Source organism: Venturia canescens, chromosome 6, assembly GCF_019457755.1.
Source record: "Venturia canescens isolate UGA chromosome 6, ASM1945775v1, whole genome shotgun sequence".
Taxonomy (NCBI): domain Eukaryota; kingdom Metazoa; phylum Arthropoda; class Insecta; order Hymenoptera; family Ichneumonidae; genus Venturia; species Venturia canescens.
Window position 1 is genome coordinate 14,650,328 of NC_057426.1, and position 25,794 is coordinate 14,676,121.

At 35.9% G+C, this 25,794-nt stretch overlaps 4 protein-coding genes across 6 annotated transcripts; 1 reads left to right on the forward strand and 3 right to left on the reverse strand.

The window, feature by feature from the left end:
* Nucleotides 1-766: 766 nt before the first annotated feature.
* AIMP3 (aaRS-interacting multifunctional protein 3) lies at nt 767-2,213 on the forward strand. Its single transcript, XM_043420853.1, has 4 exons — nt 767-1,178; nt 1,550-1,753; nt 1,859-1,954; nt 2,052-2,213. Exons 1-4 carry the CDS (start codon nt 1,092-1,094, stop codon nt 2,181-2,183), a joined length of 519 nt encoding a protein of 172 aa, XP_043276788.1. The 5' UTR covers nt 767-1,091; the 3' UTR covers nt 2,184-2,213.
* On the reverse strand, nt 2,210-8,514 carry ras (Inosine-5'-monophosphate dehydrogenase ras). The gene is made up of 2 exons (XM_043420848.1): nt 7,860-8,514; nt 2,210-5,157 (listed from the first exon to the last, which is right to left on the reverse strand). Exons 1-2 carry the CDS (start codon nt 8,184-8,186, stop codon nt 3,913-3,915), a joined length of 1,572 nt encoding a protein of 523 aa, XP_043276783.1. The 5' UTR covers nt 8,187-8,514; the 3' UTR covers nt 2,210-3,912.
* Nucleotides 8,515-8,716: 202 nt separating this feature from the next.
* Nucleotides 8,717-18,045, reverse strand: LOC122412385 (uncharacterized). The gene is made up of 9 exons (XM_043421859.1): nt 17,982-18,045; nt 17,848-17,902; nt 17,606-17,752; nt 17,361-17,492; nt 17,139-17,300; nt 15,252-17,048; nt 14,846-15,090; nt 9,357-9,547; nt 8,717-9,186 (listed from the first exon to the last, which is right to left on the reverse strand). Exons 1-9 carry the CDS (start codon nt 18,043-18,045, stop codon nt 9,154-9,156), a joined length of 2,826 nt encoding a protein of 941 aa, XP_043277794.1. The 3' UTR covers nt 8,717-9,153.
* Nucleotides 18,046-18,384: 339 nt separating this feature from the next.
* LOC122411809 (solute carrier family 35 member F5) lies at nt 18,385-25,713 on the reverse strand. 3 transcript variants are annotated; one of them, XM_043420849.1, is made up of 9 exons: nt 25,439-25,713; nt 24,211-24,422; nt 23,988-24,125; nt 23,864-23,920; nt 23,003-23,266; nt 22,735-22,917; nt 22,012-22,328; nt 21,654-21,899; nt 18,385-21,548 (listed from the first exon to the last, which is right to left on the reverse strand). In XM_043420849.1, exons 2-9 carry the CDS (start codon nt 24,370-24,372, stop codon nt 21,479-21,481), a joined length of 1,437 nt encoding a protein of 478 aa, XP_043276784.1. In that variant the 5' UTR covers nt 24,373-24,422; nt 25,439-25,713; the 3' UTR covers nt 18,385-21,478. The 3 variants fall into 3 exon arrangements, with proteins under 3 accessions (XP_043276784.1, XP_043276786.1, XP_043276785.1); XM_043420851.1 differs by lacking the exon at nt 25,439-25,713 and adding an exon at nt 24,820-24,950; XM_043420850.1 differs by lacking the exon at nt 25,439-25,713 and adding an exon at nt 24,518-24,633.
* Nucleotides 25,714-25,794: the final 81 nt, after the last annotated feature.

Here is a 25,794-nt window from a genome sequence, read left to right on the forward strand (position 1 = left end):
AGTGGGACGTCAATATGATGGCAGATCATTGTTGGACACTGAAGAGAGATATACCTGGAGGAGTAAGAAAACGCAAAAGAAACCCTTTGTGCAGGACATTCGAAGATAAAAGAGTGAGATATAAGCGGAGAATAAATAAAAATTCTAAATCAAACGTTATTGATAAGATTATTTAAAAAAATTGATTTTTTTTTAAGTTTTAGGCCAAAATCTTTCTTCATTTATATAACACAGATCGTATAGTATGATTTTTTAAATTTATTTTGAATTACAAATTGATTTTTATAATACCAAATTCGATTTTTTTCAATTTTTATTGGTTTTTTGCCATTTATTTAAAGTTTTGGAAATCTCTGAGCCATGGAAATTCGAGATTTATATGCGGTAGACCAACATACATGAAAATAATTATTTATTTAGCTCAATGAAGTTTTTTCAATCACAATACTGGGAATTTTTAGCTTTTTTCGCAATTTTTAGGAGTTTTTTGGAATTTACTTAGACTTCAAATGGCTAAGGGTTTGAATAAACTTCGGATAAGTATTTAGCGGATCGAAATACATAAAAATCATGCTTAGTTTAGGTCGAAAAAAATTGTTAAATCATCAAAACCGCCGATTTTGTTGATTTTTTTCGGTTTTTTAAAGTTTTCTCAAAATTCTAGGGTGTAGGGGTCAAACGGACCTCAGATTCGGATTCAGCGGGTCAAAATACATGGGAATATATGTGTCCCGTCAAAAGTACAGACAACTTTTTTTTTTTGGTGCCGGTGTAATTTGATGAATATGAACGTAGAACATTCTTTTTCTTAAAAACTGGCAGTTTTCCAGTGAGTGACACGGAGGAGTGCCCGTGTTGTATATTTTCTTCAACTCGGCAACTTTTAACAGCTTATATATTATAATTCTCCACCGCCCTGAGAAGGCGTCGCAACGTCAACGCGAAAGGCAGCGTCAACACAGCGTGTGTACCGCTTACCTTATTCGTCCACCACCATCGACCGGTTAAACGGTACTTAACCTATCTTTTTGTCATTTCCCGAACGAGAAACATTCGTACTTTATAGTTCTCCGTAATATTCTACCAAAAAAATGGTTTTGTGTAGCGTTGATTGTGTGGAAAAAATTGCACAGTATTTAGGGGTGCCTGGACGTAAGATTTATATGTCTGAAAATAACGTGAGTTAATTTTCCCATCCTACATTCTACAGTCATAAAATTAAGGCGTTGGGTTATAATCAGAAATTCAAAAACTTCATTGAAAATGCGATGGCTCTTGTACAGTGTAAAAAGTTTCATTACTACAACATTTCGAACGTACAGAAACTGCTAAATTCGAGGTGTCCCAGAAAGTCTGTGATTTTAGAATCCACGAATTTGAAATCTTGAATTCTCTCTAAAAAAATGTTTAAAAACCTGCTAATCTTGTAATTAATGTAACAATGGTGTTCATTAAGTGGAGAACAACTGATTCTGACAACATTCTGTTTTGCGCACTTGAGCAATCCCCTAACAATATTATTATCATTTGAATTTTCACAAAACGTTAGATCGTCGCTTCGGACAACATAGTTAAAAACCAAACCATTGAGGGCTTTGGCACAATTGTTCAGGCCCTGGTTAAAGATTCTAAAAACCAAGATGTCCTTGGAAAAAACAAGATAGAGCAGGCTTTGACGAAACAATGGCTCGAGTATGCTGTTTTGTATCTTAATTACGGAGACATTCCAACCAACGCCAAAAAAATACTGAAGGTATGCAAATGCAAATACCACACTTTTTAAATTTGTAATTTTCGAGATATTTTACTCAAAGAAAATGAATGTTGTATGGGTAAATTTGAGAAATTTATTTTTTAGGAGCTCAATGGGGTCCTTCAAAAAAATACATATATTTGTGGGACCAATTTGACAATTGCAGATATCGTATTTTTTCATACTCTACATCCTACTATGGTAAATTGATAAAAAATTTTACAAATGCCTGAAAAAAACGGTGATACTTTGTATAAATTTAAATACAGAATTTTTTTTTCCTTTGTTCTGTCTCTAGAATAATTTGACATACCAAGAAAAAGCGCAATACATCAATGTCTCAAGATGGTTCGATAATGTTCAACAGAACGAGAATCTCCGACAAAAATTGAATCTTATTGATTTTAATTTAATGTATTTATATCTGTAAGAGTAATAAAAATGCTTGTTCATTCATAAATTTGTGTCTTTTATATTTATTCAATTTTCATCTACAAGCAAACTTTACAAATTTGAAATTTATCACTCGATTCCTTTTTATCTGATTCTTCATTGCGCATTACCTACAGAACGATTGCTATCAATGAGCAATCGATTGCTATCAATGAGCAATCGTTCAATCTTTTCAATTGAGAATTGAAAATTAATAATATAAAATATAAAATATAAACTATGAGAAACTGGAAAAACATTGAAATACAGGAAATTCTGGTAGAAGATTCATATTTTGTATTAAAAATATATTGATTCGAGGATTTATATCGCTTGAATAATTTCATTGGCTATCAATCTATGGATATATAAAAAAGAACTGACTCCAACAAATCCAATAAACTGAATCTCACAGTTATAATTTCTCGCAACAAGTGTCAAGTAAAAGGTTTCCAAATTGATTGAATCAATACATACTTGTACATATACAGACATACGAAATAGAAGTAATAACGGTGAAGAACAACGGGTATGGGACACGTATTTATTCTTCATGTATTATCATTATTCTAGTGAATCTTCCGTTGTTCAACGTAGAAGTGTTCATTGAAAGAACACATATGAAATAATTACGAAGCATAACATGGTTTATTCTTTCGTCTATCTATCGACATGCTCTTTTCTATACAGTTTTGTTGATTACAAAGTACATTGACACATCGTGGTCTCAGAATAGTGTATACAAAAAATAGTTCAGTACAATATACGATTTTTCTGGACAGATAAAATGATTATATGAACTATGGTTTCTCACTCGCAACAACTTTCAGAATGTTATTTTTTGATTCTCACGAGAGAGTTTAAATATTTCACGCATATTACATACTATTCTACGATCTTTTCAACATACACTTATATTTTCGTCCAGCTCAATCATTAAATATTACCATTACACAATCAATTGTTACAATTATGAAATAATAAAAAAAGACAATGTCGTAATGGTTGAGAAAAATAGAAATATTTTCACACTCGTCGTTCGCGTATTCACCTTTCAAGGGGCCTCCGGTGAAATTTTTGATTCGCAGTAATCTTTCAAAATTATTATCCACAAGATCCCTGTGTTCGGTCAAATATGTCAGGGATTGAATAATCAGAGATATTTTATATTCCGCAACGTTTTGCTTTTTTTTTCGTCATTTGTACTTAATTCTACGGAGTGGTCCATTTCAAGTAAAATAGTTTTCCTATGAATAGTTTTGGCGGGGGTCTGCTTTAGGAATTAACTAAGTAAATGAGTCTTCGGCCTAAGCTAATGAAATGGATCTATCACCAGCTAACTCGCCTAATTTATTATTATTTTTTGAAATAACGCTTTATTGGCTCGACCAAGTGCCTCCAGAGCTTGATTGATGAGGGAACGAATTGAATAAATCGAATGATATATATCGATATATATCGAATAAAAATCATCAGCCAAACGGAAACTAATTAGATTGACTAATTAATAAATCGATTCGAGAATCCATAATGGAATAAAAATTCCAAGCTTTTCCATCAGTTTTCATCAATAAAATCTCGATCATTATTATGCCCCATTGTTACAATCAACATAATATAAATATTAATGGAATTCCCTCAAAAGCAAAGCACACCCTCCTCGACACCGCACGGAAAAGGTGCGAATGGCGTGCCAGTTTCATTTTGTTTTTTTTTTCCCCCCCCTATTAAAATAGTCGTTTTTCGTACGAAAAGAGACTGTGAACATTTCCTTCCTGCTGTGCCGAATGAGTGCGTCTCTCGAATTTTAATTCACCGCTGTACATCATGGACCTCAAAGCCGATAACGATCTCGCCCCGATGTCTTGACATCCGTGTTTAATGCCACATTGAAGATAAGGTAGAAATTTGAGAACGCTACCCTTATCGACGATCGAGCCGCTGACACCTTGGGCAACTTTGATCTTGTCGATTTCGTTGTGAAAGTAGCGATCCATTGCGGAACCTTTAGCGTCCTTTCGATTCATCGCTTCTAGAGAACCCATTCCACGATATTTCTTGAGACGAACGCCATCGCTGAAGAAATATTCACCAGGGGCTTCGGAAGTGCCGGCCAAGAGGGAACCCATCATCACCGTACTCGCTCCCAAACTGAGTCCCTTAATAATGTGACCTATCGACTGTATACCACCGTCGGCGATAACGGGGACTCCGAGCTGTCGAGCGTATTGGGAAACCTTGTAAACCGCTGTCGCCTGAGGTCGTCCAACGGCCATCACCTCTTGCGTTATACATATCGATCCCGAGCCCATACCAACCCTCAATCCATCAGCTCCGGCCTTAATCAAATCACTGGCAGCTGGTATCGTAACGACGTTGCCCGCGATAACTTGCAGCTCTGGATACTCGCTTTTTATGTGCTTTATCATTTTTATCTGGTAGATCGAACGTCCCTGGGACGAATCCAAGACGACGACATCGACTCCTGCACTCGCCAATAACTTTAATCTCTCTTTATCCGATTCCCTCGTTCCGATCGCAGCTCCGACCAACAGTTGTTTGTTTTCGTCCTTGCTCGCGATTGGGTAACTACGATTTTTCTTCAAATCTGTACGAGCCATCAACGACACCAACTCTCCTTTGTCATTAACTATCGGCAATTTGCCTTTTTTCGATTTCTCCAATATCGTGTTCGCCTCCTGCAGAGTCACCCCCGATTTAGCTGTTATCAGACTCTCTAAACGCGTCATCACGTTCTCCAGCTTCAAATCTTGCTGATTACTCGTGTCCTCCAGAAAATCTATGTCTCTCGACGTCACTATTCCTACCAATTTACCACCGATTTTACCCGTCTCCGTTATTGGTACCCCAGAAAATCCATGCTCCGCTTTCACGTTCAATACGTCCCCCACTGTGTGACTCGGCGATAACACTACCGGATCTCTGATGAATCCGTGTTTGTATTTTTTCACCTGTAAGCATACCAAAGTTCGATCTCATTTAATTACATGGTTTCCACGACTTTTATATCAAGGGAGGGTTTCCGGTGACGGAACGGATTTTATAGTGAAAACATTAAGTAGAAGTGGCGCGCTCTACATTTTTTATTCTTACCACACTTGATAAGCTATCTTATGCGATAATATTTCATTTAAACGACTCGTACGAATTTTCACAATTAGAGTTTTCCATTGGTTCCTTCTGATTTGTATGACGAGTACAATAGTATAATGGTAGGTGCACTTTCAATGCTGGCTCTTTTCGTTTATTCCATTGGAAAAATAGTGACAGACATAAACACACCTTACACACCAAAAAAAATCTTGTGGCAGTGCTAACTTTTTTCAAAACTTGACAACGCCATAAGGTTTTTATTAAGGAGCGGTGAGGCTCTACATTTTTTTTTATAGCGCTTAAAAAATATAGGTCTTAAATATCGTGCAGTATTTTATTTATGGCGCTGAAGTTTGTAACGTTGGAGTACAACGAAATGGTCTAAAAAAAGTCTCAAATAATTCCAGTAAATCTCCAATTTTGTTCCCTGCCGAATTTCCAATTCGTCATATTTCAAGTCGCATCAATAATTCGTGAAATAAAAAAATAATGAATTATTAATCTTTTTTTCGTTCATTTCGTTGAAGTCCAACGTTGCGAACTTCAGCGTCGTTTTTATTTCTATTTTTTCGCGTGTGGCGATGCCAAGTTTTTCTACGAAACTCGATATTTTTCGAGATACATGAATTAATGGTTCCATTAAGGTATTATACTGGATGGATAGCCCAGCCGATAAATTGTACCTGATCGGAATTTCCCTACTTCGTGATCCAATAAAAATCTGAAAAAATTCAGCAATATTTGGAAAGTTATGAACTACAATTATCAACAATGATATTGCCCAAAAGTTATTAATAAATTATTTAAATAAATAATTTTTTAACAATTTTACAGTAAACCCTTGTTTTTTTTTACGAATCGAATGTGCGCATTTTTCTGAATGCTCGTGATTTTTTTCAGAATTTTCGTGGATTTTTGAAATTCCCTTTTTTAAATTTTTTAAGTAGCTCTATTTGTACATTTTTGATCCCGTAACCTTGAGACTTTTCAAAACTGATGGTAAATATCTCTTCTAAAACATATCCAAAATTCAAATTTTTTAAAATTTTTTTCAAAATTTTTTCAAGAAATTTCAAAAATCCACGAAAATTATGGAAAAATTCACGAGCATTCGGAAAAATACACACATTTCATTCGTAAAAAAAAAACAATAGGTCACCGCAAAATTATTGAATAATTAATTGTTTAAACAATTTGTTATTAAATTTTGGGCAATATTATTATTGATAATTGTTGTTCATAGCTTTCCAAATGTTATTGAATTTTTTCAGATTTTTATTGCATCACGAAGTACGGAAATTCCAATCAGATATAATTTTTGGTCGAGCTATCCATCCAGTTATACCTTAATTTTCGTCGTGAGGAAAATTAGAGGAAAACATTTCCACGTGTAATAGGTAAAATTTGTTGCAAATGCGATTCGGAACGATTGTTTACGAGAAAAATGGATGTTTGAGAAAAAAAATGTAGAAACAAGCGCGTTGAGAGAATGAGAAAAAAAGACTGAATTTATTTCAGAGAATTGATTCTAAAAGCAACATAAATTTACTCCGTGAACACAACAACTTTTCTGCATTGAGAACTCAACAAAGTTCAATTGGATTGATCGGAATTAATGAAGAGAGCCGATTAAATAAATATTCAATCGGTTAAAAACGACTATTTTGCATTCCTGTATGTAAGGAAAATATTTTTTCGTAATTCTAGAGGCATACGATTATTGAAATTATCAAAACAATGGAATAATCTCGATCCGTCATGTTTAATAGCGATGTTGACAACATTGGTTCGTTCGCAATGATTCAAATTTCATTGAATTCCGATGTATTATTGACCTGACCTTCACAACTACGCTTCACGTATCTGCTGGTTGAAGGTTTTCGAAGATCGGATGTCTTTCGATGTGATTTGATATTTATAATTACAAAAAACCTTTATTTTCTCAAACAGAGGAGTCACATGGTCGACTTGAACGCCCCATATATGCACATAAATAAAAAAATCTTGCCTTTTATCTCGCATCATCGGTTTTATCAACATTGTTCCACGAGTCGTTCGAATTTTCATAAATTTTAGTGATTAAAGTTAGAAAAAAAAACCCGCGCGGATTCTGTTGTTTTATAATTGAGTTAAGTCGACAGCAGCAATCAGTTTCGTAATTTTTCAAATCTAGAAGCACGAGAAATGTTTAATCAACGTCAGCTCACGAGTACCACTAAAATGGATCTTCAAATTTGAAAATTCTTTGACATATTCGAAGATTTTTGAACACGGAAGTTGTCGGTTGAGACGAAATGAGAAAAAAAAATCATTAAATTAAATCTAATCAGGATAAATATCGATCGATAGTTCGAAAATGACGAAATCACAGTCATAACAATTGCCCGGTTGTAGGTACATGATATTTGCGGAATGATTTGGAACGTCTCGTGTGTTGTTTCGAGTTTATTTGCGCTTGCGTTCTCGGTGCAATATACGCCATGATTATATTCTTATTTGCGGGGGAAAAAAGCATGCGAAGAAAGAATAATATTTTCACTAATAATTGAGCGTTCGTTACCTTATGAACTTCGTTGGCTTGATATTCAGGTGAGCAATTATGATGAATAATTCCGATTCCGCCGCAAAGTGCCATCGCGATGGCCATGTCGGATTCGGTAACTGTGTCCATGGGCGAAGAGACAAGGGGTGTTTTGAGAAAGATTTTTTTCGTTAAAGCCGAAACGAGTTCAACCTCGTCGGCTTCGAAGTCAATGTAACCGGGCAATATGATAAAATCGTTGTAGGTCAATCCGTCACCGTTCGTGAACAGTTGATCGGCGGATAAACCATCGTCGAGCATCGGAACTGCACCCGGTGCGGTCTCAGTGTTCACATACTCTGCCATTTTCGCAAATGTTATTTAAAAACAAAAATAAAAAATAGTCAAGAATGAACAATATTTTGGCGCTTTCGAATGTGGGTTTGGTTCGACGCCTCTCGCACACGGTATTTCGTATTTTCTATCTTTTACTTTGATTCAGAAATCTTTTCCCACTGATTTTTCACCCGAAAAACCAAACCTCAAAATCACGCGTTCACTTTCAAATTTTCTTTTATTATTTTCGAACGTTTCGAAAGTATGAGAAGATATTTCGAAGAACAGAAAAGGACGAACAACACGTGGGCAAATACAAAGACTGGAGCGCCACGAAGCGTAACTTGTCAATGAACCAGACGAAATGACCGATGTACATGCCCTCGTGCTCGTTAAGTAGTACAAGTTACCTCGTGAGATTCTTCATCCCGACGCTAGGCGGCCGAGCGCCATCTCGCCTCGCATATCCGTGGCAAGAAGAACAACGAGTAACCAATCAGAATAAAGAATCGTCGGAAATAGCTTATCGGCATGCGTCGCTCACGAGAACGCAAATTTTTCTATTGGCTATTCGTCGCTATACGCTGGCGGCGATAAATTCGCGCATAATGTTGAAGTTGAGAGCAGTGCTTTTTCATCGAGTGTATTCTTAAAGCGACTCGGATTTTTTCGCCGTCAATATTGTTGGAAATAATTGCGAAAGAAGCGCGCTCCTTGATTTCCAAACCATTATTTTTCAAGAAGTTGAACTTCTTGTTCAAGAATATGTGTGTAAAAATGGGGAAAAAAATCGATTTCCAGGAATGATTCCCAAGTACACACAATAATATCCTGCAGATACTTGAACATGTGCTCGAAACAATATTTTCGGTGTAGAGTGAATTTTTAATATCAAAGCACATGAAACCACAAAACAAAACGAATGAAAAACACGTTTACAAAATAATAATAAAATCTGAAAAATATACCGGATAACATAACTGTCGATACTGCGAGTTTAAGGAGCGCTGTTACATTTCCTACAGGTGCGCTGAAAATTACAAAGAACTACAGAGAGTTCGGTGCTTAATTGACAGTGAGTACAAATGATTTAATTCATGCCCATTTCTTCGGTATAGAAAATTTGCTTTTTTTTTTATTTTATTTTATTTTATTTTTTTATTCTACCGTGAACTCATGACGCTCTCAATCGAGGCTTACCGGTTGGAATAATACTCCGTGTATCGAGTCGAAAAATCCCCCGAATGCTTCTCTGAACGAAGACACAACATATTCGAGCAGCAATTCAATGTATGACAAATCTTCGTAGTCTTCGTACTCGTCGTATAAAAAATATGTGTACATCATCGGCAATACAACTATCGTGACGTACATTATGACGCCAAAAAATGCTGTGGAGGAATTCATATTTCATAATTTCATATTTTTTTTTTCTCGTCAGGTTGATGAATTTATTCGTAATAATGAGAATCCAGGCATTGAGAACCTTTGAAACCTCCACTAAGAAAGGACAACGAACGTTTTCTACATTTTTGAGAAACAATTTAGTTTCGCATTGTCAGAGTTCTCATCGGTGAATGTGAACCGCTTTATACAGCGCTTATTTGTACAAGATATATAACATTCTCTTTGTGTAGAACGAAAATAATGGCGTAGTAAAAGCTTTTTATCTCATACAAGGAAAATAAGCTGAAGAAAACGTTCGGGTACTTTTGTTGTCAATGATACTTGGCGAGTTGAATCCTACCCGTATTAGTAAAGACCCTTTTGTGAAAATTTCCATATTCTGGCTATATGCACTGAAATATGGTACATTTTTTAATCAAATTTTCAATGTACTTGTCATAAACTTGACTTTTATGGGGAAAAAAATGTTCAGCCGAGCTTATATGAATCTATTTTTGTCCAATCATCGTTTCTCCTGGCTTTTCCCTCGACCGAAAATTTATTCATTCGCGTTCAAAACACGTTGAAAAAAAAAACAGGTTTTCATGGAAAAACCAGCTGACGATGGGCGAAGCGCGGCAAATGCTGCAGCCATGCACCTATAGAAGCAACTAACGCGCCCAGAATACGTTCGTATAGACTAGCGAGCTGTGCGAACAGACCCTCCCCGCAGAGCGCTTCTCTCATCGACCGATTTCCGTGCAGAAAGCGCCACTACCCACATTTTTATTGCTAACGTTTTTACCATCGTTTTGGGACGGTTGAATTTCTTTTAGGGTGATCTATCAGTTGTTCAGTCGGTAAAAATCCTGCTGCACGTTTTATTCCAAGTAGGTTGATATTTGAAAGAAAATATGAGTTACGCGGTATTCTCATTTTATTAGAGAACAAGGTGTAACTTTTATTTTTCTCAAAAAATCAAGTATGTCCGAGTAAAACGTGCAACCATTTTGCAATTATCTCTCTCGCACTCGTGCAAGTGATAGATCACTTTAAGGTGATGGAGCAATCGCTATCTCGCCACCGTGAGTGCGAGAGAGATAGCTGCAATTTTCGAAATTGAATATGTTCGACACGGTTTGGTCAATAAAAAAAAGCCCCTGTCAGCGTATTTTTGCCATCTTCCCGCGTCCGCTGACAGAGCCTTTTTTTGATTAGTCAAACGACAGCGGAGAATTTTCATTTCGAAAATTCGAGGTGAGGTTAGTCGACTGATCCATGCTCTTTTAAGGTAACTCCTGTACTGCATGCTCGTCAAATGAGTGCTAAATTTTCAAAACGCTTTTAGACCAAGTTCAACGTACCGATTAAACTTGTTTTTAATAGATATGTATTCAAACATATTTTATTAACGTGAAAAAATATTTAAAATGATAGTTTTGCAAAACTATCAACTGATAGATGCAAATTTCCGTGATGACACATTTTCACAGGTATTTTTCAAAGAATCATCTGTATTTTTTAACCGATTTTATTGCACCAAGTCTCATTTTGTTCCTCAACTGACCCTCTACGAATTCACCACGTATATTTTCCTTTAAACTCATTCCTTCATAAATTATGAATGAAAAAGTTTTTCCACATAATAAACAATTAGCTGCAACGGTGAAACGATCAAGTTAAAAAAACAACTACATGGTGGATTCATAGAGGAGCAGTTGACGAACAAAATGAAACTTGTTCTAATAAAATCGATGAAAAAACGCAGATAATTCTTTGAAAAATACCACTGAAAATGTGTCAGCGTGGAAATTTGCATTTATCGCAGTTGATGGTTTTGCATAACTAGCGTTTTTAATATTTTTACATCTCCATAAGATATGCTGTAATACAAATCCACGAACAATACATTTAATTGGTACGTTAAACTTGGTCTAAAAGCGTTTTGAAAATTTAGCACTACCATGCTAAAAACATAAAAAATTTCAAAATGATCAGAATTTTATAAAATTTGGCGAACATATTCTTTAGTGCCAAATTTGACAATACAATTTTTTTAAGATTTTTCTTCTGTACAATTATCGAGAAATTGATCACTAAAGTTCACGTGTACAAGCATAGCGTTTCCATATATAAATATATATATAGGCATTAGGGTGGCGCAAAAAAATCGACTATTTTTTTTTTCAGCGGCTCCTATGAAAATATGTTAATTTATCATGTTTCAAGAGCCCCCTCCAAAAATCAAGTCAACAAAAAAATTTTTAAAGGTCGCTCAAGATTTTTAAAAATTCCAACAATAGTCGAAATTTGAATTTTTTTATTTAAAAAATTTTTTTGCTCGATACACCGAAATATTGTCCAGAAAAAACCAATGAGTTTCTGAAATTTTTAACTCAAAATATTCATTTTAAAAGGTTGCTCAAAATTTATTTTAATTTTTATATACTTAAATTTTATTGTTTCGAGGGACCATTAAATATTCATATTAATTATTCATTTTAATTTTCACTTTCAATAAGTAAGATAATGGTTAGAAATACACACTGAGATGGAGGAAAAATCTGACGTAACAAGGTATGATTTTACAATAGGTCGATATTTTTATTTAAACAATTCAAACAATTACGAGAACTAGTTAGCAGAGAAAATGTAATTATGAATAGACCATGCCTGTTTAATCAAAACATTTATTGACTCTCATAATGAGCGAATTTGGTAAAATACTGAGTAATATTTTGAACAATTTGTTTTAATAATTATGAAGTAGATTTTACCAACAAAAATACTTCGAATTGTTGTTTGCGAACAAGTACTTTATAATTGAATGAAAGCAAAAATAGCGCAGGCTCAAACACGGTTTGCTACGCCGGTAAAAAAATTTCCGTGTTTCTGGCCTATTACCTACATTGTTATATACGATTTTTCCTCCGTTTCGTAGTGCATTTTCATCGAGTATCTTACTAATTGGAACTCAAAATTTAAATAGATAATCAATATGAATATTTAATGGTCCCTCGAAACAATAAAATTTAAGTATATAAAAATTAAAATAAATTTTAAGCGACCTTTTAAAATGAATATTTTGAGTTGAAAATTTCAGAAACTCATTGGTTTTTTCGGTACAAAATTTCGCTGTATCGAGCAAAAAGATTTTTTAAATAAAAAAATTCAAATTTCGACTATTTTTGGAATTTTTAAAAATCTTGAGCGACCTTTAAAAATTTTTTTGTTGACTTGATTTTTGGAGGGGGCTCTTGAAGCATGATAAATTAACATATTTTCATAGGAGACGCTGAAAAAAAAAATAGTGGATTTTTTTGCGCCACCCTAATAGGCATACATTCCGGGCATAAGAAATCTGTTTTAATGCGTAATTACTCGATAACTAAGCAGAAGAAAATTTTGAAAAAAATTGTGTTTTCGCACTTGATGTTGAAGAACATTATCACCAAATTTGATTAATTATTTAGACTTTTGTACCATACATCGTTAAGGAAGTTGAGACATTAGATCGATTGCATCTTATAAAGTGAAGTGTAAAAAAAAAATCAGTTTAATTTTCAGACAGTTTAGGAGCGTCGTTGCTGAGAAAAATCAATAAAAATTTGGGCCAAATAGCATGTAACCTTATGGAAGTGAAGACACATTCGGTGATATCTCCGTTAAAAATGATGCTAAAAATATGAAATTTTTTGGGCAACATGAGCAAGGCTTGCTGAATAATGTCAATTTTTTTCAGATTTATTATGAGATTTGCTGAGATTATATTAATAATAATCTGTTTCCCGTGCAGTTTTTTGAGGCTAGGATCGTCACGACGCTGAAGTTTGCAACGTTGGAGTCCAACGAAATGAAGGAAAAAAAAAACATTTGTAATTCACCAATTTGTTTATTTCATGAAGTATCGGTGCAGGCTGAAAAACTACAAATTGCAAATTCGACAGGCAACGAAATTGGAGAATTACTAGAATTATTGGAGAGTTTTTTTTTATCATTTCGTTGGATTCCAAAGTTGCAAACTTCAGCGTCATGGATCGTCACCGTCTGTGTTTTCGACCGAGCTTTCACCAGTTTTTCGTCTTTTTTTCCCAACTCTTCTTTAAAGTGTATGCAACATTGCCAAACTGTAAACTGGCCTAACTTTTGAAAGGTACAGATCATCATAACTTTTGGGTCAAAAAAATGACTGTACGGCCTCAACTTAAAAATTATATCTGATTGGAATTTCCGTACTTCGTGACGCAATAAAAATCTGAAAAAATTCAACAACATTTGGAAAGCTATGAACAACAATTATCAATAATAATATTGCCCAAAAGTTAATAACAAATTGTTTGAACGATTAATTATTCAATAATTTTGCGGTGACCTATTGTTTTTTTTTTACGAATCAAATGTGTATATTTTTCCGAATGCTCATGAATTTTTTCAGAATTTTCGTGGATTTTTGAAATTTCTTGAAAAAATTTTGATAAAAATTTTTAAAAATTTGAATTTTGGATATGTTTTAGAAGAGATATTTACCATCAGTTTTGAAAAGTCTCAAGGTAACTGGATCAAAAATGCACAAATAGAGCCACTTAAAAAATGTAAAAAAGGGAATTTCAAAAATCCACGAAAATTCTGAAAAAAATCACGAGCATTCAGAAAAATGTGCACATTCGATTCGTAAAAAAAACAAGGGTTTACTGTAAAATTGTTAAAAAATTATTTATTTAAATAATTTATCAATAACTTTTGGGCAATGTCATTGTTGATAATTGTAGTTCATAACTTTCCAAATGTTGCTGAATTTTTTCAGATTTTTATTGAATCACGAAGTAGGGAAATTCCGATCAGGTACAATTTATCGGCTGGTCTATCCATCCACTAATACCTTAATTCCTTTTCTTTTCAGGTTATTTCCGTGAAAGAAAAGCCAGTGAAAATGTAGTTGTACCTTCATATATAATCATTCATTGGTCAGTCAAGCTCGAATTGTTTCGGCGCGTTCGAACAGGTGTACGAATTATCCTGCCGAGTATCATCGGCGATCTATAATTTTACCTGAGTCTTCTATCTCTGCGACGAATATTTTATATATGTATGTACTAGGAAGACTCGGGTCATTGTATTCGAAGAATAATACGCGAAACAATAATAGCAATGCGATTGAACAATGCAAGGCGAATTATCGGATTCTCTGTCGAATGAATAACGGATCTTGTCGTTAACACGCGTCTCAAATAACGCCGAGTACTGAACAAGAGCGCGTACAAATATAGAAGATGAAACAGTTAGGCTATAGGATTTCTTCTTACCGATAGTTTTACGTTTCAAGAGTCTTCTCTCGACGGGTTTTTCTCGCTTACGTTTAACTTTATTGGCCAGAGTCAAAGATGCCCCAGAGCTGTCATAAAGATCAGCAGTATTTTCCGACATTCGTCTCACGATATGAGGCTTTTGTGTAACATGCGTTGCTGGCATCGCAGATGATTTCATATTTTCGTTTACGTACAACTGTTTCGTTTGCATCGGATCGCTCGAATTTCGCAACGCTGAATTCCTGCATTGTTATTATTGTTATTATTATTACAAGTATTATTATTGTTGTAATGGGGAAAAAAAGGAAGATTCCACAACTAGGTTTCCACTCTTGCGACGAAAGAGTGGGAATATAATTGGGGCGTCTAATCTCGTGGCGAGTAGCTTCGTATTAACACTCACAAATTACGATTTATTATGTTCGATAATGCTGAGAATTTTTCCATCGTAAGTACTTCGCTTTTAGCTTCCTGCTTTTCTTCAATGATTTTGCCAACCTCCGAGCTTATCTCAGCGCGACGTTTCTTCAATTGTGGGGCGCCCATTGCCATCTGGCTCATGTAACGTTGTTGTGTACTCTCCATAAAATTGTTCGACCTTAATTTGTCGTAATACTCCATGTAACTTTTGTTCAACAATCGTTGTGTTTTGACAGGTATAACCGTAGTCTCGTTAACCGTTAGCGTCGTCGTTTCGTTATTCATTATTTGGTCGACGTTGGAAATGTCGGTTCTGCGGGTCTCGCAACAATCGGTAATGTTCGGAATATCGGAATCGAGCTCGTCCGTTGTAAGATCGGTGTTGTCTCGAGCGGTTTCTTCGTCGAGTCTGTCCTTGTCTTTGCTCCCCTCTTTGATGAATCCATACGCTTCTCGCCGCCCGGTAATGTATGGATCGGAAATGTGATTTTTACCAGCGAACGCAGAGGAATGAGACAAGTTTTGTTCCGATTTCATTTTCCGATGAACCCGCCTCGACGCCTCGGTCTGCGAATTATTATCGTAATTCTGGGAATAAACTTCTTGACTCGTCCGCGTCGAGCGGTACGTTGGATTTCTTTTTTTTTTTTTCGTTTGAGGATCGAGCTCGCCGGCTCCGTGATATTGAGAGTTCGCTGTCATCTCGTAATCCGAACCGGAGCCGCTCGTTCCTTTCGAATAAATATGTGCACGAGACGCCTTCGATTGTTTCATACCCAAATCATAAAATTCCGAATCCGTTGTGTCCGACGACAATAAGTGAGGGACACGCGAGGCTTTGTAACTCTCCGATATTATTTCGGGTTTACGCTCCAACTTGACAGGTGGCGTTCTCATAGTTTTTCGCATTCTATGGGCCTCGACTTCGTCGTCGATGCGATCTGCGTCGGCACTGCTGCTCTCTTTTTTATCGGTCCGCCGAAGCGTCTCGGACGTGTCTGCGTCGTTTGGGACTTTAACGACATCCGAAGGTTTCTCTTTATTCAAGCACTCGGGAGCTTCCGTTATTCTCGAAAAATTAGCTTTCGCCAGGTCCAATTGATGATGATGGTGGTGATAAAGATGATGACCGTTAATCGCCGGCGTCGAAGGAATCGTTAAAACAGGGCCGAGTGACATTTCGACTTTTTGAGCTTGTTGGGTCGATATTTGGAGCGGTAAATTTTGGTAGCTCAGTACTGGCACTTGGACGTTGTAACATTGCGTCGTGTATTCACAGGAAGAAAGGGGAGGCTTCGAATCCATTTGCATCGCAGCAGGCCGGACAGGCGTCGTTGGAGCTTTGTTTTCGACGACCAAAAACAGCTGGCCGGTGTTGTTGCAACATTGCAAACAAGACGTTTCCAAATGAGGAGTGATAGGAGCTTTTAAATCAGACGACAAATCTGCCCCTCGACTTTCTTTTCCAGCATTTATCTTACCGGCTTGAGATTCACCATCGGCATTTGCTCCTTCGCTCAAACATCTCTCGCCTGTTTCCTCTTTTTTCCAGCACTCGTCGTCGCATGTACTTTTGACATTTTTCGTCTCCGTTTTAACTTCATCTTCAGATTTCATCGTTTCTTTCAATTTTTCCGTATCTTCCGAAACTTCGGAATTCTTTGATTTATCTTTACTCGGATGATCCGGCACTTGCTCGCTCTTTACTGTTTGGACCCCGATACTCTCCATCCCTCTTATTTCACCTGGCTTTTCGGCCTCTCGTTGATTCACTTTCGGTCTGTATTACAGAATTTTTTATTGAAAAATGAATTTGCAAACGCACGCGAACGTTTCGACACTATTCGGTTTTTCGAGGTTATATGCTTACGCGTCGGTGTCTTTTTCCGGTACAGTCTTCCGTACATTTTCGAGTATCGATTGAGTCTGATTTGGTATAACGACTGCCGAACGACTCGATTCCGTATGATTATTGCGGTCTGGTGGATCCGTCGAGGTCATCTGACTTTTGACTGTTGTTACTCTGATAAAAATTTACGTTCCTGTATCGCGTCGTCATAAAGACGAGAGAGAAAAGGAAAATTGGACATACTTTTTGAAACGTGGATCTGCGCAGCCAGGTCGTCGTTTTGCGGGCTGACTCGAGGTTTGAGTTTTCTGATAAATACTCGGATGTAACGAGGCTGGTACTTGATCTGCTCTCATGAAATTTGATCGCGACGATCTATTCGTGATATTATTAATGATCAAAAATCAATGGAAAATTTATTGTTTATCATTACCTGCTGGCTCATTCTTTATTACAAAGTTCGTATAGGTTTTTTAAAAATCATTTACTGATGAGAGTTCGATGGTCGTACAGTCGACCGACTTTTTCTCGGTGTGCCGGTCAGAGTGACGACGCATGGTGGTTCGATAATATCGTCCAAATCGTCGATTAATTTTCGTTGCGGTATTTTCGGCCACGATGGATCGTCAGGGACTCTAGCGGGAAAACATTATTTTCGTAAAAAAGGAAAAACAACACAAATTCTTTCACACCAATCAATAAAAATGAATCGAACATTTTTCCATCGTACCTTAAGGAGCTTACGTTGTACTTTTGCGAATGGGGTAATAAATTTTCGCTGTTAACTGAAAAGGGGAGAAGAAAATGAACGATGGTGAAAATACGTGATTCGCCATTTTTATAGGTGACAAAATTATAATTTACCTTTAATGTTCAACTGGAGTGCATTTGAGGAATCACGACATGCCATTTCGAAAGAATCGCACATATCAATTTACCGTCGATTTATTTATCGTTTATTTTTTTAATACGCTCATTCGACGTATTCTGATAACGAGGTTCAACGTGGCAATACCGGTTTTGAGGGATGGGAAACTAGTAGAGGAATAAGAAATGGAAGCGGACTCGGGGGTTTTTTTCGGTCAAGTGTCATCGGCAGACATAGTCGAAACAAATGTTTATTAATAATTATCTCGAATAACTTCAGATCTAATGGAACAATTGCTGTTGCCGTGACTACGGAAATGAAATACAAAAATTCAAGAAAGAAGAAAGTACCTGCAGCAGCAGCAGCAAGCACGAGGATAAAGAAACAAAAACACGACTATTTTTCTTCAACTTTTGTTTTTATTCTCTTAATCGTCGAAAGTTTCTCTCGTGTCATTTTTTTACATAATGCGTATACAACTCTATTATTAATAACGATACGGTATAATTTATGTACAATAAATATACAGGAATATTACATGTAGGAACAGTCAACTAAATTCTACAACGAGATACAACGTAGTTGGCTTCGTTATTTTTTCATTCATCTCTTGTCTTTCTATATTTTCCTTTTTTTTTTTTTAATTTATTTAGAGCGCTACGTCCAAGTGGAGGCCCCAAAAAAGCAGTCGAAATTCGAATTTCTTTTTTTGCGAACGGTTCGTAAAAACGAAATGTTTTTAAACACGAATGTTGACTTTTTCTGTAAAAATTGTTACCATATTTACAGGATTGTTCCCATATTTACAGGAGAAACGATAGTAAAAGTTTGAGGGCCGTTGACGCTATCGCACTTCTTTAGAGTCAACCTTCATTTGGTAAAATAAAGGATTTGGTGATCGCGAAACTCGACCCAAAAAATTCGTTGCTGTCAGCAATTATTATATTGTATAAAACGAAATAAATATCTCCTCTGCAAACAGTTTGACGGGAAAAAAAATTGGAATTTCATCGTTTCCCTGGCGTTTTCATGGATGCAGCGCTTCAAGAACGAATTACATATGCTTTGGCCGAAACATTTTAAGAATGAGGATATCAAAAGTTGCAATTGTACGGAAACGTTGAAAAATTCTGTCACTTCCAAAACTTTAACGAATTTTCATTTTCAATAGTAATGAAAAAATATGATAAAGTTGCTCGATGAAAATTTTTCTTCAACAGCTGATCAAAAAATCTTTTTTCGCCGATGCATTTTCTCGAAAGCTTCAAAAAAAAAATCTAACTTTCCAAAAGTTTATGGAAAAAGCGCGAATATGATGTTTAAGAAAATTTCGAAAAATTTCGCATTCGAGTTTGTGATAAACCATTTCGAGAAGGAACTCGTTAATATTGATACGTAAATACGAAATCGTTTAATTAATCCACCTGAAGAAACGGATCGAATATTTTTTTTTAAGCTATTTCTCCATAATACTGGGCGTTTATTTAATCATTGCTTTTCAATGTTTTGGATGCGCCGGAATTTATTCAGAATGTTTTTCGGTCGGATTGCATCTTTAATTCGTTCTCATCTAAATATCTGTCTGAACATATCTTCAAAATAGGTTTTGTTTGATCACTGTTTAAACTTTTGCGCAGCGTGTATTCAATGTATCACAACAGTGAAGGGTCGCGATCTTGGAGGTATGAATATGATCCCAAGCTTGTAAAAATAGAGAGAAAAAAAACATTTTTACGAAACTTTCAATAGTAATTTCAAAAACTGTTAATACATCATCACCATCATCATTGCTAATTGTATAAACGCGCGCAAAAAAGAGGAATAAAAATATACTCGGTGTATAATTATATTAATTTACATATAATATTATCTTCTCTATAGCTCATTTCCTCAAGTCCCTAATTCAACAAATAATATGACATTCTTGAAAAAACGTCCAACTCAACTTATGTTTCTTTTTTCATATATAAATTAACAAAACATTGTGCGAACTCGAAATGAATCTCGAGTTATAGAGGACAAAACACAACAGTCACATATGGCAAACGCGGTTATAATATTTTTTTCTTCATCTTTTCTTTTTTAAAGATCGGACGAGGAGGGGGGCCATTACATTCTCCGATTGTTCATAGAAAAATACATCTCCCTATCAGGGCGCGATTGAGGAATGTCGCAGTATAAAAAACACTTTTTTCTCTCGATTGTTTTCTCTTCTTTCTGACTAGATTTCTCCTTTTTTTTCTTGTCTTTTAATTTTCACTTTTTGTTTGTCATTCGTGTTTTGAGAAGCGAATTGCAATTTTCGCTGTTGCGCTTTTGTCGAAAAAAACAAAACAAACAGGAAAATGATTGCGTATCTCGCGGAAGAAATAACATGAATGACGAACAAATATATTTTTGTGTATAGTTTCGGCCGTTCCAGCCAAGCTTGGTACGTCGTTTCAAACGATTTTTTTTTTTTAATTTTTGCAATTTTTGGGTGTCGATTTTTTTTCTCCAAAATTGTTTGCCAATATTGATACGTAATTTAATTTGAAAAGCAAATTTGCCGAAACATAAATCTAATAAAGTTCAATATTGGTATCGTTCATGTTCATGCATTTTTTGAAGGAAAACTTTGAATTTGTCCGAAGTTCACCCTCGATCCTTCAATGGGGTTTTTCTTCTGGTTTTTGGTGTTTTTTTTTTTCCAGAATAGAGATCCTCATTACGATTGATGAGGGCAGAAACAAAGTGTTAGAAATTTCTCACTGACGCTGTCTTAAATCTACGGATATACATGGCAAATGGCATTTTCAAAAAGCTCGAAACAAAACCCGTTAAGTACATAAAACACGCACACATACACGAATCGCGCGTTTGTTGTGCTTCGGTCGACTTGCTGTTTTGAAACATCGAAACTCGTTTTTTCTTTCCACATTTCGTTTAAACAAGTTCAAGTTTTTTCACGACGAATTTAGTAAAATTGTTTTTGCAACTATTTTCTTATTAACGGAAACGAAAAATTCTTTCCGTTTTTTGTCAGCTCGGGAAAAATTGGGCGTCCGGTAATCACGACAACTAAAGACTATGCAGACTCACTTTTCAATTCACATTGTTTATGCGGGAATGATCAATACTCGTTCAAACGATTATTTCTGTACCTTAATTTTCCTTTGCACCTTAAAACAATGCAATTCTCAACGAAGATGGAGAATAATGATAAAAACAAAACGAAGTAATTTAACGATTTTGGATAATTCTCTATCTTATGAGTTTTTGTTTTCTTTAGATATTTTATGAGATATGCAATTCCCTAAGGAAGAACAAAAACGAATAATCTTCGTCGAAAACGATTGTGATATCTCAATAGTCAAAGAACTATTGATAAGAAAAAAAAAGTTGTTGGCAGTGCCGCGGGAGATTAACCGACAACAAAAAATCTATTCCCTTCTGCTATTATGCGTAAAGTAATGCGAATTAAGCATTAGCAACCGCTGAGATTATTGTCGTGTTAAGCCTCATGATCTTCACTGTTAATACCGATCAGCGATTGCGTTTGTTCGGCTTCGAGATCGGGCAACCTAAAAATCAAATAATATTCGTTGTTTCGATTGAAATTTGTGCAAGCTTGAAAACATTTAGCGAAATATGTTTATACGGAAACATAAATTTTTGTAATTTCATACCTTGTGGTTCGGCCTTTGCGGAAAGTCCAAGAATAAATTCCCTTAACCAAATCCATAACCGGATCCCAATTGTCATAATGGGACAAAAGAGAAACAGTAAGAAACGCCAGTAACATTGGAATAGTGCCGAGATAGAAGATACAAGGATATTCGACTTTTTTCAATAAAACGTCAGCCATCATCGTCATTGGCATTGACAAACTGACAGCCAGCGTTGCTATCAGGGAAGATGTCAAAAAACAGCCCCTGTAAATGCAGGAAACGGAAGGTCAACGAAATACGAATGGTCGTACGTTAAGTGAAAGGTGATTAAGGTTTTTCGACGGATCGAACGCAAGATTTTCTCTTCAAAGCTTACCAAAGCCACAGCACTTCGCTCAATACCGTCCCAATAAGTCCATTTATTATCAGAAATGTCCATTGATGACTGTTCGGCCATTCGAACTCTTCCCAATGTCCGTAATGAAGTATAAAGAACATTGGCCATAGCATTGTTAGATTGAACAGTCCAACGAAGCCGAAAAACATTGGTATATCCATTTTATCTTCGTGATCGACTTTTCTTTTTAGGAACACGATATAAGCTGCATAAAAAAATGCGCTGACTAGTGCCAAGATTATGCCTGTTGGTATTTTATTCGTTTCTAATGTCAAGTCCGAGAGACCGACCAACACCTGCAACAGTTCAAATTCATTATCAATTCATTCAATTTGTCATTCTAATGAAAAGTCTAATGATGCTTATTTTTTCTCGAGGAATATGATCGTTTCCTGAAATTTTGAAAAAGAATTTCTAAATATAGCAAAACTCATACTCTTCGTACTGAGACTAATTAATTGAGAATTCTGCTATAATTAAGAGACTCGGTAGAGTCTCGGGACAAGTGTACATTGACAGTCCTGTCGTCTACTGGCCTGAGGCTCTCGCCGAGACTATTTTTTCTCTGAATAAAACGATTTGCGGTGGTAGGGGTAAAACTGGCAAGTCATTTTCTAGAATTGCGGAGCTCAGGAGATGTTTTGTAAAGCGAAAATTTATATTTTATTTCACATGTATTCAAATCGAATGTAGGAAACTTACCAGACCAAAAATGCTGACGGAAACGGCGACTAATTTCGACAATGTGAACTTGTCTCCACCATTGCTCGGGAAGAAAGTGGCAAGAAACAACGTGAACAAACTAGAAGTGGACGATAATACTGTCACGATTGCGGCTTCAGTTTCAACGAGGGAAATTTGGTAAGTATAATTTGCCATAAACCACTAAAAAAAAATGAAGAGTGAAATATGCAATGAGGCTCTTTTTGATCAAAATATTCTTATAACTTTAGGTTTATCGGAAGCTTACCAGAAGACAAAACATAAAAGCGATTTTCGCCACTTTTTGTACGGGAAACTTGTGAGCTTGACGTCTGGCATGCTCGCCAGCTCGGACACTCGCCTGGTAACTTAATCTTGCTAATAAAGCTTCGGTGGCATCGCTCTCGGACATGTGTCTGACTTCGGCCAATTTGCTGAATCTCACCGCTCGTATCGACGAATCATCGCTTTCGGTGCCTGAGGAACGATCGCAATGATCGGGAGTTTTTATCGGCACGAACGTTGGATCGCTCTGCAATTAATTTTTTCTAATTTTCTCATCTCCCATCGCGTATTTTTATTTATCCTCGGATCAAAAGAGGTTGCAAATTCATTTTTACGGACGACGCTGAAGTTTCCAACGTTGGAGTCCAACGAAATGAACGAAAAATATGTTTGTAATTCACCAATTTTTTATTTCACGAATCGTTGGTGCAGCTTGAAAAACTACGAATCGCAAATTTGGCAGGGAACAAAATAGGAGAATTACTGGAATTATTGGAGGGTTTTTTTTCGATAATTTCGTTAGACTCCAATGTTGAAAACTTCGGCGTCATTTTTACGGGACATTACTAGCATGGTTGTACATTTTGATCTAACGCATCTCGTTTAACATTACCGAATCTTTTTTCTTTTTCTCTGACCGACGATTCTGATTGTATATTAAATGTTTAGAAATACGTTTTTTTCGTTTCTTCAGAATAAAACGGTTAAACATTCTCAATTTTTGCAAATTTCAAATTTAGAATTCTCGAATTCATAACATTGAACGGAACTTTAAATTTTTATTTTTCTGTTATTGGGATTCTCAAATTAATGGCTCAAGATTCTATTGGTTTATCATACTCACGAGACTGGTGTTAGCTTCCGAGTAAAAGTTGTCATCCTCTACATTAGGATCTATGAACTGAGACAAATTGAATTTAATCATATTTGCTGAAAATCATCGGCACCATTGATCGTGTGATAATTACCATATAAGTCGCTGGTTTATTACACTGGTCTCTCCAGGGTGGCCAAAAACAAAGGCCCAGAAGATAAAGCGTGAACATTGAGGTCTTGATATACGTGCTAAAAAACGGCTTTTCAAACTTCTCTTCCCTGTAAATGTACTATAAAACGAGAATTATTGCACCTTCATTTCTTCCATGAACAATCCAAACTCTTTATACCACTTTTATTCAATTGTAAGCTCACTTTAGTAAGTTCTGAACTCGATACCCAAATGATATCGACTAAGAGCAATACCAAAAGACCTAATACGAGTCTCTGCGATTTGTTCATCATTGCTGCTAATCTGTGGGGATCCTCCGCCATCCCGGTTTGACGACGTTGTCGCAATTCTACGGTACAACTCATCTGCTCGCTAGTTTACAATCTCTGGAACTACTTAATCCGTGGCATCGTATCTGGAATCATAAAGTTATCTTCTACATTTTTGTTTTTTTTTCTAACTTCTATTTACCATCGAGGTTCAGGCATTTTCAAAACTGTTTTTCTTCACCTCAATGCTGCTGCGTTAACTTCTACACTTGTGTGTAAAGCAAATTTTTCTTTGCGCACGAGAGTTACTCATTCCTGATTTGGTATCAAACAAGTTTGCATGAGAGCCAAGAAGGAGGTTGAAAAAATTGGTTGATTCAGGTAGCAATATTCTTATACTACTTCAGTTGGGTAACGAGGATAAATAATTTTTTAAAAAGTATTTTTTTGTTCAATCGTCGATCCTTTTTTTTTTTTTATTTCAAAATGGTTTTAGAAACTTATAAACGCAACAAAATTCTGTGTATCCACAATAACTATTACCACCAACACTGGAAAAGTATCATAAACAATCGAGAACATCTTCACCCAGGGTCATATTTGAATTTGAACAATGAAAATGATATAGAAAAAAAACTAAAAGAATTTCTTCGGTTGTTACTATTGTGATTGGAATGATATTGCCGCATGAAAAAAGACTAATGGTGCGAAAAAATTAAAATACAGCTGTTACTACTGCGAGATAACTCAAAGCGGATACACCAAGGCCAGCAATGAAAAAAGCAGTTAGCTCGTTGGATAAGAAGTAACTATCCGACTTTGCACAGCAATAATTTATTTATGAACATTTTTTTCTGCGTTGGAGAAGTATAAATGTGAAACACTATTAGCAGGTACAAATGAGCATTATGACGAGTGAGAAGAAAAAATGAATAACTCGGATTAGGGATACGGAAAATAAATAATGATCAAGGTGGTTCGAAGTAACAGGTGGATCGTCAGAACCATATGCAAAAAATAACATTGGACAACGCGGAAATAACTGAAAACAATAAACGCAAAAAGTATCGGTAGGGGGCGAACACTGACCTCGAGAGCAGAAACAAAATAGGGGGCGTGGCTATGATTAAAAAAAATATATATATACACAAAATGAACTTACCTAAGAGACGAGACACGAATTGTGTCATATTATACAAATTTGAACGTTGAACGAACGTCTTTCCGTAGGCGAAAGGTATAAAGAAAAGTCTACATCTTGATGTCTCGAAGCCCTCGGAGTGTAATTCTTAATTATCACATTAGCTTCGCGTACTTTTTTACAGGTTCACAAAGAGCCCTTTTACCACTCTAAACGTGTCCAGCGTCCGGCGGCTACCGTAATTTCATAGAAATTCTCGATCAAAGCCTCGACTTTGCCGGACATCGACCAACACCGGCGGCCATCTTGGATTTCACATATACTAGAGTAGAGTGCGTGCGAATATGACGTTTTTTAGTATGTTTCCAGTACGTTAG